Raw genomic sequence first — 12,681 nt, forward strand, 5'->3', positions numbered from 1 at the left:
TCCCTCCTCTGGCACGGAGCGAAGGGACCGCCTGTGTAATCCCGCTTGCAAATTATCAAATCATCTAGCCGATACTTGTTAACTGCACCAAGTTAAGTCATTATGACGGAATGCCGCCGCGGTGGCATGAATTATGTATCGATGCATGCCTATATATACTTTCACAGGGTTCGAGATCCATTCGGTACCTGTCACACGGACGTTCCCCGATACCTCGTCCACTCATCTTTTCGCCAAAGTTGGCCAATTTCATCCGTTGACACCTCCCGTATCCGAGTCTGCGCTCCGACTTGGTTAAATTTTTCGAACCTACGTTCGAAATCGAATGCCTTTGGGGTGCGTCGCAATTTGCAACTGCGTGAGATTACACCGGTACGACTTGGCATTTATTAATGCCTCTCCGACGATTCCCGGAGTTTTTTATGCACCCTGCCTCGACCGTTGAGGATTTGTAGTTTGCCAAGTTTTAAAAGGTTTCTAAAGACCTCGAGTTCAGAGGTAGTCAAGCTCTCGTGGTGCAGGACGGGCGCGTGGATCAGGATTCAGCTCGTACCTTAAACGCGCGGCCTCTCCGCAAGCAGCGAGAAATAAGGCGGCAATAAAGCATATGTAAAATATATTCTGGAATTCCTTTTAGGACGCAGATATACGGTCTGCTGCCCGTTGTTCGGGTCTCTCCGACGCATGCGTGCGATGCAGGGATGTATTACAGCCACGGCGTGCTCTACGAGTCAGTGTGCTTTTACACTTATATCTGTAGCCATCCCCGACCCGGCAACCACAAGCGAGAAAGATACTGTGACAGTGGTGAGACGGCGAGTCTAAGGAGAGAAACATATGCTCGCGGTCGAATAGGTGCAGAGGTTCGATTCCGCCATTGACACGAAATTCGTCCTCTTGCCCCCGTATTAAACGTATCCAACCACCCTCTAATTACCGAACTCATCAAACGCGCATTTCTATACTGCATACGTGATCGAGATACATTTTTTACCAATGTTCACCTGCAGCGTGAAATTTTTGAGAAACGAGAAGGCGAGAGAAAATCTCGGAGGATTTGGCAGTCCGGGGGGATGGAGGTGCCGTTGCAGGAAGAAGGAGCGAGGGGCGAGGTGTCGCCTTACAACCGGCTCGCTTACCTGCGCGAAAGCCTCCTTTGCATTCCATCTCCTTCGCCATCTTCGACGCTTTGCTTCTTTTGCCACAGGTATACGTATACCGAGCTATACGTTCACCCCTTTGCCCTCGTCTCAGTTCTCTACTCCTCCTCCTCCTCCTCCTCCTCCTCCTCCTCCTCCTCCTCCTCCTCCTCCTCCTCCTCCTCCTCCTCCTCCTCCTCCTCCTCCTCCTCCTCCTCCTCCTCCTCCTCCTCCTCCTCCTCCTCCTCCTCCTCCTCCTCCTCCTCCTCCTCCTCCTCTTTACCCTCCTCCCCATCCCTCCGCGTTGTACATTTCTCGTTCTCCTTTTGCCTGCAATGCACCGTTGCACCGGTCGCTTCTCTCGGTCTTTGCATAATTATAACAGTTACTGCGGCAAAGTCGAAACTCGACGCAGCGCGGGCATGGCCGAAAAGTAGCTGTGCGATTGCTGTCATGTATTACGTATTTATACCGACATTCACGATCTATAATCCGTAACGGTTGTACTCGACCAGTTGGCAACGTTTGCTGGTATTATTATCAGGTAACTAAAGAGTCGAGAAAAGTTTTGACAGGAAGAGTATCTTGCAGATCAATTTTTGCAATCATGTTTTTTTTTTTTCGAAGAACCAATATGTATAACGGATCAATTATTATCATAGAATTCTGTAATATAATGGGTTACGAATGAAATTTTACAAATTAGATTAATTTGCTTTTAGAATAGTTCCGGATAGTTATGTTCGATGGGAAACTTTTGCGATAAAAGTTTTTCCAAGTTTCTAAATCGGTAAAAAGTTCAAGATAGAAAATCCACCATCGTAGCTGTGCATCGCTAGAGATTTTAAAATAAGTTTGCCAATGTTTGCGATCAGATTACCTTTCTTTTTTTTCTGCCCGATTCGCAAAAAACAGCTATACGACATCGAGATATCAAGTAGTTTACCGCCGCGCATGTAAGTAAAACTCTGCAAGGGTGAGAATTATCTATGTATATACCTACGCGTTCGTGTCACAGCGGTAAACGATCTCTCGAAATTTTAGGGGAAGCTTAAAAAGAAGATCTGCTCGGATGCACGGTTTTCGAGGGTAGGTAGGTACCACAAATTAAGTCGCGAATTGTCGTATAATATAACTAGGCATTATTTGATTACCGAGGGTGGCATAAAATATTTACGGTAATTAGCTCAGAAGCTTTCTCTCGTGCCTTCACTTTTCGTTCCGTACCTACTACCCCCTGAGCCTGGGGCCTCACCCTCTCTCTCTCTCTCTCTCTCTCTCTCTCTCTCTCTCTCTCTCTCTCTCTCTCTCTCTCTCTCTCTCTCTCTCTCTCTCTCTCTCTCTCTCTCTCTCTCTCTCTCTCTCTCTCTCTTTCTCTCTCTCGAACGCCCAAGTAAGATAGGAGGGTGGGTGTAGCCTCGGAGCTTCTCTCCTGTTCTCTCTCTCTCCTCGTTTCCCTCGTCTTGGCTCTTGGCGAAGCTGCAGCCGAAACGCGGGCACGTAATACCCACCCGTTTCGCCCCTGCAGCCACGTCTTGTGTGTTCAGAGCTCCCGCCGTTGTTGTCCCAGCGGACGCCGGGCAGAACATCCCCAACAAACTCCTCGGTATGAGATACGCGTAGCTACGCAGCGAGACCGTAGCTCACCGTGGCACTCTCCCCCCCCATCCCCTCTCGTTCTCTCCCTTGCTCGAGGCAGGTAATCCCCTGGAGGGCGTGAGTTACGACCCGCGGCCTCGCGCGCTGGTCTCTCTTCGCACCACCCTCCCCACCTCCAGGAGTTCCTCGGCATCCTCCCACCGGCTTTCGCCCTCTCCTGAACAGCGTCCCTCTCTTTCTCTTCGTTTCGAATATCTCTTTCCCTTCCTCTCCGGCATACCTATCCCTACTCGGGGTTCAAGGATGGTGAGAAACAGGGCAAGACAGGGCAAGCTCAGAAGGCGAGGCTCGTCGCCGACTGTATAAGCGCCGAGCGCGGAAGACGCAGCTGGAGCGCATTTGTCAACCGTAATTAATAACTTATATCGGGAGGAGAGTTAACGAGGAAACCGATGCCGGCCTCTCAGCCTAGCTCTGCGACGTCTCGTAAGTTCAGGAGAGCCTCTGACGCGGGGGTGAGGCCTTCGTAAATACGAGCTTCGTTGGCACGGCCTGCGTGCTTTGCTGCCTACCGCGCATCCGAGGGTGCCTGCTTCGAGTGGCTCCTGGGTAACGAGGTTAACGAGGGGCATCTGGCTCGCCCATGATCCGCCGCCCGGCCAGCCGGCCCTGTGTACCCTTCCGACCTTTTGCGGAAGAGCGAAATATTCCAAGGACTCCTGGAGGATCGCCGCGGTCGAGATGAGAATAATCAAGGTGCACGCCGCTGCGTCGTATAGTCACGGTTCCATATTTCTATCCGTGGCTAATTCTCTCTGTCCGAAACTCAGAGGGCTGGTATCCATTATTCATGCTACAGCATTGGACGACGGATGTATGGACAACCGGAAGTCCCACTACCCTCCATGTTCGTCTATTTGCGCTATTCCGATCGATGATAATTCTTGCAAATTTACGCCGCAGTTTGACAGTTTCGTTTATGGATCGGTAGCATCAACGGATGCAGCCGGAATCAACAATCGCGCAGGGATGGCGGCAGAGAGAAGTTTCTTTGAAAACAAAAATATTGTATTAAGCCAATCGGAGAAGTCAGCTTCGCGTCGGGGTTCAGGAATTCCCTGATATTGGCAAATGCACTGTTCTGCACGATCGGGCAGATTCTTATAATGATCCTTGGCGATGCCAGTGACGTAGGGTAGGCGGGTGTGTTTATACGCGCAGCCAGCTCTTTCACCCCAGAGAAAAGCGATTGCTTCTGTTTCCCAGCTCGGTGATCTTGTAACGCGTGTCTACGTATGTAGCTCCCTGATGTACCGTATACCTACGCGTAGAGAGTGTGTGTGTGAGTCAACGTAGAGGCTAAATTGGTATCACAAAAACCTTACGGATTGCCAATCTCACGTAATTCCGTCTCGGCGAAGAGACTGCAGGGTCGGGGGATGATGCATAGCGGCCAGACTAATCTTATAAACCAAAACTTTGCTCATGGTTCGGACCTCCATCTACCCCAAGCCGAGGAACGACTACAAGGGAGGCGGTCGTCAGTCTAGTGGCCTAAGCCTATGGGAAAATCGCCGTTCGCTAAGAAAAAGAGAGAAAGGAGGGTAAGAGAACGCGGGCGAAAGAAACATTTCTCCTGCGGTTCGGGCCAATTCACTTACTTTGATTTGATTGGCTCCACACGTGTAAACGCGCGCCTCCGACGCCGCAGAGCGCGCTTAGCACTCTTGTAACACACGTAGCTAGCCGTGCATGGGGTATGTAGATATCAACGTCTGGGTTCGGATTGCGTGGTGGCTCGCCTAACGCATACGTACATACGTGTAATGGCTGTATATACGCCGAGTAAGGGGGTAAAAGGGGCCGCGGGTTCACTCCATAGACGGCGGATAGTGAAGGGAGGATTTTGGCCAGCTCGTGTTTTGCGAACCACGAACAAAGTTATGGGAGCCCTGGCAGCAATCAGCGTATTGGCTCTTCTTATTAGAGTTGGCAACAACTCTCCCGTTTTCCCCTTTTATTGCCCGCGCCCCCATCGCCTCCCGACCTCCCCAAAGAACGTCTAAGCTTTTTCGGCCTTCGGCTTCGCGTTCGCTCGGTTTAGCTCCAGACAATTCGCGTACGCTGCGTTTCGGAAGAAAAATGACTCTCTTTATAGGTACCTAGATATACTGTCCCACTCGGTATCTTATTCTCGAGTAAACTCGCGTTTCGTAACATCAAATAGTGAAATTAGTTGAAACGTATCATCTTCACTCACCGCCTCGCCGGAGCAGCATTTAGGAATTCTGGTCACTACCTGAAAAACGAAAGAAAATGCACAATTATTTTTCAGCGATAGCCAATTTAATGACAGATATATACCTACGTATATTCGTTGAGTTCTATCAAGTATAGATGACCTGACTGGTAGTTTGGGAAATTCATAAAACGGACCGTTATACATTCCGATAGACTTAACGAGTTTGAAAAGTTTAAAGGACGAATACCCGAGCATTTAAACTTTCCAACTATGATCGTTTTAGCCCCATCCCATAGTGTTATATGTTCACTCTTCGAAGCGATAGCTTAAGTGAGCGAGTGAGAGATAGATAACGAAAAGTAGTCGACTAGCCGATATCCAGCGGAGTTCACATCGATCTGCGAGAGGATATTTTCACGTTTCGGCTAATCACACGCGTCGAATAAAACGGCGTGCCGCCTGGTAGTAACCGGTGCACACCGACCCAGCAAAACCGAGAGGGGAGCAACATCCCTGCAGAGTTTGGGCGAAGGCCCAAGCTGCCTCTCGAGGATGAAACACATTTTGCTATCCCCGCATGAAATTTATCCACCCTCTCGGTTAAACAGCCACGCACGCTTCTTTCTCCTCCCCTCATTCTTCCGCTTCTTCTTATTTTTCCGGGACGCGTAAGGGGGGCGGTGAGTCTCCTCAGGCAACTTTGTTCCCCATCGTCTGAGGCGGGAGCTGTTGGGTGGCAGGGGAAAAAGCACCGAGATAAAGAGAAGGAATGAAAGAAAGATGGAGAAGCTGGGTAAGAAACCATGAGCGAGACAGAGAGAGCGAAGGAGTCGCGAACCTGTCACATTTTCTACTTTACCCGAGACGTATGGGGGCGGCTTAATTGGGGGAACCCCCTCTCTTTTATTTATAAGTTTCGGAGTCTATCGCCCCCGCCCTGCGCACCGTGAGGGTGGCGAAGCGAGATGCCGTGGAAGTAGCGGGGGTGGCGTTCCCCGATCTCCTCGCCCCCTCTCGCCGGCGGACCCGTGTGACAAATAACCCTTATAAACGCCGCTCTATAACTCCTGCCTCATGCCGCGAGTCCACGTGTAGGTGTTCGTCGGTGGATGGAGGGGGTGAGGGAGAACGGTAGCAGCACCACCGGTAGCAGCAGCAACAGTGGCACCCTGGAACGGGAATCAGGGACGCCCAGAGGGAGAGAGCCGCCGAGGGGGGTGAAAAGGGGACGACGGTTGGGCGCCGGGCCACTTGATTACGTCGCGATAATAAACATGGCGCCGATATGAACTCCCACGCGCTCCGCCTAGCTGTGTGTAATGCAACATTGTTTTCCCGGCTAACGTGTATACCTATATACGTTGTAGGTACGTACATACGATACGCAAACCCCCCGTATACGTATACACCAGACAACCACGTGACTTTATGTACCTACCGCCAATAATAGATTGGTTAGATACGGGTACGAATATAATGCATTTATTGGGGGATGTTTCAAATTGAGTTACCGCATATACCGCGACGCCTCTCTCTACGCTGCGCAACGCGGTCGGCAAATCGACACTTCGTTACGATGTTTATAACCAGCAAATCTCCGCACAGGAATTACAATCGATATTTATCTGCAATAACCCTCAAGTCCATCATCAAATTCGCACCGGGATTTACATGCGTGCAACGGTGTAACCGTGCGAGCAATCATTTTCTTCTCTGTGTATCGGAAGGATAGATCATTTATCGGACTGTCGTTGACTCTTTGTGTTGAAATGACAAGAGATGAAAAATTTGCAACGTTACTACCGTACGTAAACCCTGGTTGATTTTTCAACAAGTCTGTGTTCAAGGCGTTTGACACGATTCACAAGATGAATTGACAATGAGATAAATTTAATGTCGTTTCTCACGTGAAGATTAAACGATTCTTAAGACAATATAAGCTTAATATTTTACCGGTATCTGCAGCTGAAAAATGCCACACAACGAGTTTAAGAAAAATTACGTCACGACTCCACGAAGCATTTTGGTCCGAAATGAACCGTAACGATATAAATTACCTGACTCCATAGCTCCAACTCACCGCTCGATTAGGTACCATTCGTAATCCCATCTCAAACAAAAAGTTTGAAAAACCACCATTGCACTGAGTCGCAATCATTCAAACGTACAGGTACAGGCGAAGCTGAATGTATACATTTATATAAATAACTCATCACCCAAGCAAACGCAACCGCATCTCTATAATTCTCAAGAATGCACCTATGAATCTCAGAGTACCAGAGGTACACGATACCTACATGCATTTCCAAAGAGTATGGTGAAAAAACAAGAAGAAACAAAAAAAAAATACCGAATGATAATGCACACGTGGAAAAAATATTACCGGTTATATTTCGGTGTCGCCAATTAGTCGCAACGCACCGGGAAATCCCCTCATACCTATAGTTACAACACGCGACACCGTCGAGCCGTATAGCTGCTGGCGCGAAGGGTGTAAGAGGGTGAGGAAAGCGATGAGTTTACGGGTGTGAGTGAGTAGGTGTCACGTAGGTGCGTGTACGAGCCGGTGTCGTCGAATTGGGTGTGGGTATAATCGGGCGAGTGTGTGCCGAAGTACGTACGAGTACCAACGGTGGTTGGGGCGTCGGGGGTGGTGGGGGTTTTACGAGGCAGTAACGGCCGATAAGGTGAGCCCGCGCCCCCAGCGGAGCTTATGCCGCTACCGTACCCAAGTGGCTGTTCAACGCCCAGGCAGGCCGTGCGGATGCATACGCGAGGAGTTCTTCGCCCCCTTTTTTTTCTCCCTCTTCCTCTTCCGCACTCCAGCAGCCCCATCAAAGCTCCGGGTATGTAGCCACCCACCCACCCGCCAGACTATATCTTGTATATGTACACCTACCTGCGGCACACCGTGCACACACGCAGCGCACGCGGAAACCCCAGCGCTACACTTTATTTAAAACCATTTACACGTCTCTGAAGCTTTGCCTCCGGCTCTCTATATCCTTTTCCTCCACTCGGTTGTATCCCCTGCAACTGCACCGCGTACCTACATGTATGGGTATCCAGGCACTGGATATTGAGTGCCGTGCGCTACCGACTAGCACCGGTTATTCCCTCGTTGACAATCGTCATGGAAGATCAAACTCGATCGGTGAATCATTTCCTATTGTTCATATCCTATTGTTCATTCTCTGGCTGGCTATAAGGTACATGCACACAACTAAGCGATCATTTTTCCATGAACATGTAGGTTTATCCCCATCCTCGAATCATCATCGTTGTCTTTAACGCAACGCGCGCACAGCCACCCGCGGCAGCTGCTGTCCGCAAATCCTTGAACGCAATTACACGTGGTATCGTAACTAACTGTCGGACAAATAACATTTTGCGATCTATGTGTTGGTTGAAACCAGTTTTTGCGCCAATTCCTAATACGGACGGATATAATAAATCGTGGGAATTAAGATGAATGTCAATTCGTACATTATTTACTTAATGATATCGTCGTTTTTTTTTCTGTTTTCTTCATTTAGTTTCTCGAAAGAGTAGATTATTGGCTTTGGATGTGTGATTAAATCCCGAGCCGTTAATATACGACGACCGATTGAATCACCGGCATGCCGGACTCGGTACCGATATATACAATATGGACTTTCGGCTCAATCGCTTATTTGAGTTTTTTTCCTTCTCCTGTTTCCAGGAGCCAACGGACTGCGCAGGCGCGGCCGGCAGACATACACGCGGTACCAAACCTTGGAATTGGAGAAGGAGTTTCACACGAATCACTACCTCACAAGGCGGAGGCGAATCGAGATGGCTCACGCGCTTTGTCTAACGGAAAGACAGATAAAAATATGGTTCCAGAACAGGAGGATGAAGCTGAAGAAGGAGATACAGGCCATCAAGGAGCTCAACGAACAGGAGAAACAGGCCCAGGCGCAAAAAGCCGCTGCGGCGGCCGCCGTCGTTCATCAACAACAGCAGCAACAGCAGCAAGGGGGTGGTGGGGGCCCAGAGGCGGGGAACTAGGGGTACGCCCTGCACCGGACACCCCCAGACCACCCGCACCATCCTCTGCTAGCACCGCAATGTACACAGCTATATTAAGGTAAGCACTATCTCAGATTTCCTGCTACCGATTTGTGAAAAAGAAATTTAGATATCCGAAAGACGATTAGTCGTTACTCGCGAACCGTTTCAACTTCTATTCGACGAAAGGAAACCGCGAGGCGATCATCCGTGACTTCGTTACACGTGATATCATGGTACTATATATGCATGGTGTACGTTGTACTAACGTGCGCGTCCGAGGTGTATGCACAGTGAAAAGTAGATGGCAAAAGCTTGCAGCCAACTTAAACGCGTGGGTAAATTCAACGCCAACGTTAAAATGTTGCCAATTCGTGATTACGTTGCCGAGGCTTCATTTTTCACATTGTATATATAATACACACGTGATGTACACGCATACGCGCGTAATCCTTATACCGGTCGAGGAGTATCGGCACCGCGAATACGTGTAAAGCATATATAAGATCGTACATCTTTCGAACGCGTTCGTGTACCGGTGGATCGGTAATTAAGCGATCAATCCAAGGGTATATATCCACGAATTATGCAGGGATATACCGTGTTGGCCGTTCGTAGGTATACAAGGTTCGTTCCTTCAAGTTTAACTTAATTATTTTAATTAATTCAGCGAGCGGAGGATCCCTACCCTAAGCTATTTACGACCTCTCCTGTATTAGGTAGACATACGTACGTACCATACCTTGGGTACACACCTTTATGTGGGTATAACCTGCAGATACATCCATCCTCGCCGGTGTACCAGGTGTGCGTTTAGATCCGTCGTAGGTATAATAAACGTAGAGAGAGAGAGAGAGAGAGAGATAGAGAGAGACCGTACGGTGAAATCCACGTCGACGGCAAATTATCATTGCGACACGGTAAAATTCTGGAGATTTCCCTTCTCCGGCCGCAGGTCATTCTCTAATGTTTCATAGTACATATGTGATATATCAGAAGTTTAAGGCGTGAGCGCTTGGCGGAATTTTGGGACCGCGGCGGAAACTCGATTATATACTGTCAGAAAATCCACATTGTCGATAAGAATCGATTAGTGTGAAATTAAACATCATCTTTATAAATCGTTCGATTCGCGACACTGATTGGTCTTAAAATCAACACCAAAATGACGTGGACTTCTATAGAATATTCTAGGTGTTACATTTAACGCCGCATTTCTAACAGTGTATCCCCGTTGAAAATTATACACTCGCGTTACACGTACGGATATCCACTTGGAAGACGAAAGTAGTTGTACTCGGTTTATGAAATGTTAACCCCGCAGTTCTCGTTGCTGAGCTGTGAGGAATATCTGAACGCGGTATCATCCTTTACGTCCCTGAATTCGCACTCCATCGCTTTCCGCACGCGGCGACCGGCGATGTATACGGGTGTCTATTTCCATCCAGAAGTTTTGCATTCGAAGGTAAATCTTTCAGGAACGGATGTGTACGCGTGTTTGCAGCATGAATGTACGTGCGGAGATCGGCTGATTTCCGAGGAACCGGTATTTCGCCACGCACCTCCTCATTTTCGGCGTTACAATTGCCCATCTCATACCGTAGAAATTAGAAAGTTTAACATTTTTTTTTACCTGCAGGTATAAGGTGACCCGAAAAAGATTGCGGAGGGTAGTCGCGCGCGATTTTTCGTCCATTTGTCATCATATCCCGGTGAGATAATTCGACACTTTCACCGAAGTATAGTTCGCGTCTAAGGAGAGCGAGTGAAAAAAATAAAACTTTGGGAGAAATTTTCGGGACTTTTCTTTTTACCTTTCTCACCCTTGGCTCTACAGCGCCACTTAGTTCCAAGAAAATGAAGGACCCTTAGCTCGATGCGCGGTTCGACAGTATTGGTCGTAAAAAAAGGCTCACGATTTCGACACTTTCCTTACCACGGCAGACTTTCTCCGGGGTAAATGGAGGGTTTTATGACCTTTTATATCCGTCTGGGTTGGTGAAAATAACCCAAAGAAATAGAAAAACAATTCTTGATTTTCCGTTGGAAAAATAAAAAATAAAAAATCTTTGACAGACTTTCGACTCACACGGTGCGAGACAGATGACGGACAAAACTGACCGTTCTTTCCGCCTGCCAACCAACGAGCTAAGCAGCCACTCGGTTACTCGCGTCTTCAAGACAGTCGCGGCAGGACGGAAAAGCCCTGAGCTATGGGACGTCGAACGTCGCGACGTCGTCCTTCGTCCTCGTCGGAAGTGCAGGAGCTGCAGCTTCCAGATGTTTTCAGAAATAACGATACATACCTCTCTCCGGATCTTCTGCGGTAGTGAAGTGAAGTTAAAAAAAAAAAAGGGAAAGTAGAGAAGCCGGCACCGGTTAGGCCCTGATTTGTGTGGCTGCTTTGTACCCTGAAATAAGCACGTTCTACCCATATACCTATAGATGGACGCGCGCTCCCGCGTTGCCATGTTTTTTCTGACGGCCGTCGTCTCATCGTCTACGTCTTTTAAAGTGGGAACCGGTAGAGCTCACTACGTTGGTTAGTGAACTGTTGGATTTGGAAATAAGGCACCGCGGTTTCAACGTTGTTCGATGGATCACGATTCGTCGTAAATTCCTGTCGTCGAGGCTCAACCTAAATTAAGCTCTCCTCGAAATTCTCAACGACCGTAGATTTATGTAAGCTTTTATCTCTCTAATCATCAGATTTATACCCAAAAGTAACGTCGGATAAACGAGCACAAGTGAGACTTACGCGCGTTTCAAAATTCAGCATGCAAATATGTTGGTCCTATTCATGGGAAATTTATATCCGCAATCCGGTGAATTAAAGCTTGAAAAAAATTAAAATGCTAAAATTCTCTCTGTTTACAACCAGTATACGTTAAAGATTTCTTGGATCATTAATATAACTTACAGCTACCAATCCGCCGCAATTATTGACGTATAAAAAATTTAAGGTACCTATAACAAAGCAGGCACTGAATGGCACTTTATTGTCGAATCAGAGTTTGATTCTTTGACGAAGGGGGCCGATCCATGAAATCTGATCCAGTTTATTCATTCGTTTCGTCTCCTATTCCACGGGTCATCCGTCGATGGTCAACGATTGGCGGCGACCGTTTTGGACTTGGCGTATCGGAATTCGAGCCACGCGTTTGCCGGTCGTATCTCGCTTTGCGTGTCGCGCAGTCCTGCATCACGGATGCCAATACGTTTATTTATTGGAATACCGGTTTTAACGAGTACAACAAATGCAGCAACGCGTCGTAGAGAATGTTGTAACGAGTCATTCGCAGCGTCAAGTGGATGTTATTACATAGTTTGAGCTGTGTAGCTAGTGCTTGATAAATTAACCGACACCGGGAACGTGTAATTAGTGTAGCACCTTCCATAGCCAGGAATTACAGCTTGACCATTGCTCCGCGGTTGATTGATCGGACTTGCGCAATCTCTTGTTTACAGCACTGCCAAAAATTATCGAGTAATTACTGAAGATCAGGTGTCTATGTTTAATTCTAAGGTGTTAAATCGAATATTGAACAAGCTGATCAACAATCTTGCGGAAGGTAGTGTTTGACTTTATTGAAAAACTGTAGAGGATAAAAATTCCAAAGTTTCAATGAATTCCGACAATTCCAAACGGCATAGTCTGGCAATCTGGAT

At 48.0% G+C, this 12,681-nt stretch overlaps 1 protein-coding gene across 4 annotated transcripts in view; it reads left to right on the forward strand.

The window, feature by feature from the left end:
• The window catches only part of Ubx (ultrabithorax), a 119,152-nt gene that overhangs the window by 72,462 nt on the left and 34,009 nt on the right, over positions 1 to 12,681 (forward strand). For 3 of the 4 annotated variants that reach the window (XM_046624120.2, XM_046623951.2, XM_046624212.2), the window contains one exon: positions 8,684 to 9,091. In XM_046624120.2, coding sequence (XP_046480076.1) covers positions 8,684 to 9,012 — 329 coding nt within the window. In that variant the 3' untranslated portion in view covers positions 9,013 to 9,091. Of the gene's footprint in view, positions 1 to 8,683; positions 9,092 to 10,651; positions 10,781 to 12,681 lie in introns of those variants that run through there. The other variant, XM_046624038.2, reaches the window with a different exon arrangement.

The sequence above is a fragment of the Neodiprion pinetum genome, chromosome 1, assembly GCF_021155775.2.
Source record: "Neodiprion pinetum isolate iyNeoPine1 chromosome 1, iyNeoPine1.2, whole genome shotgun sequence".
NCBI lineage: Eukaryota > Metazoa > Arthropoda > Insecta > Hymenoptera > Diprionidae > Neodiprion > Neodiprion pinetum.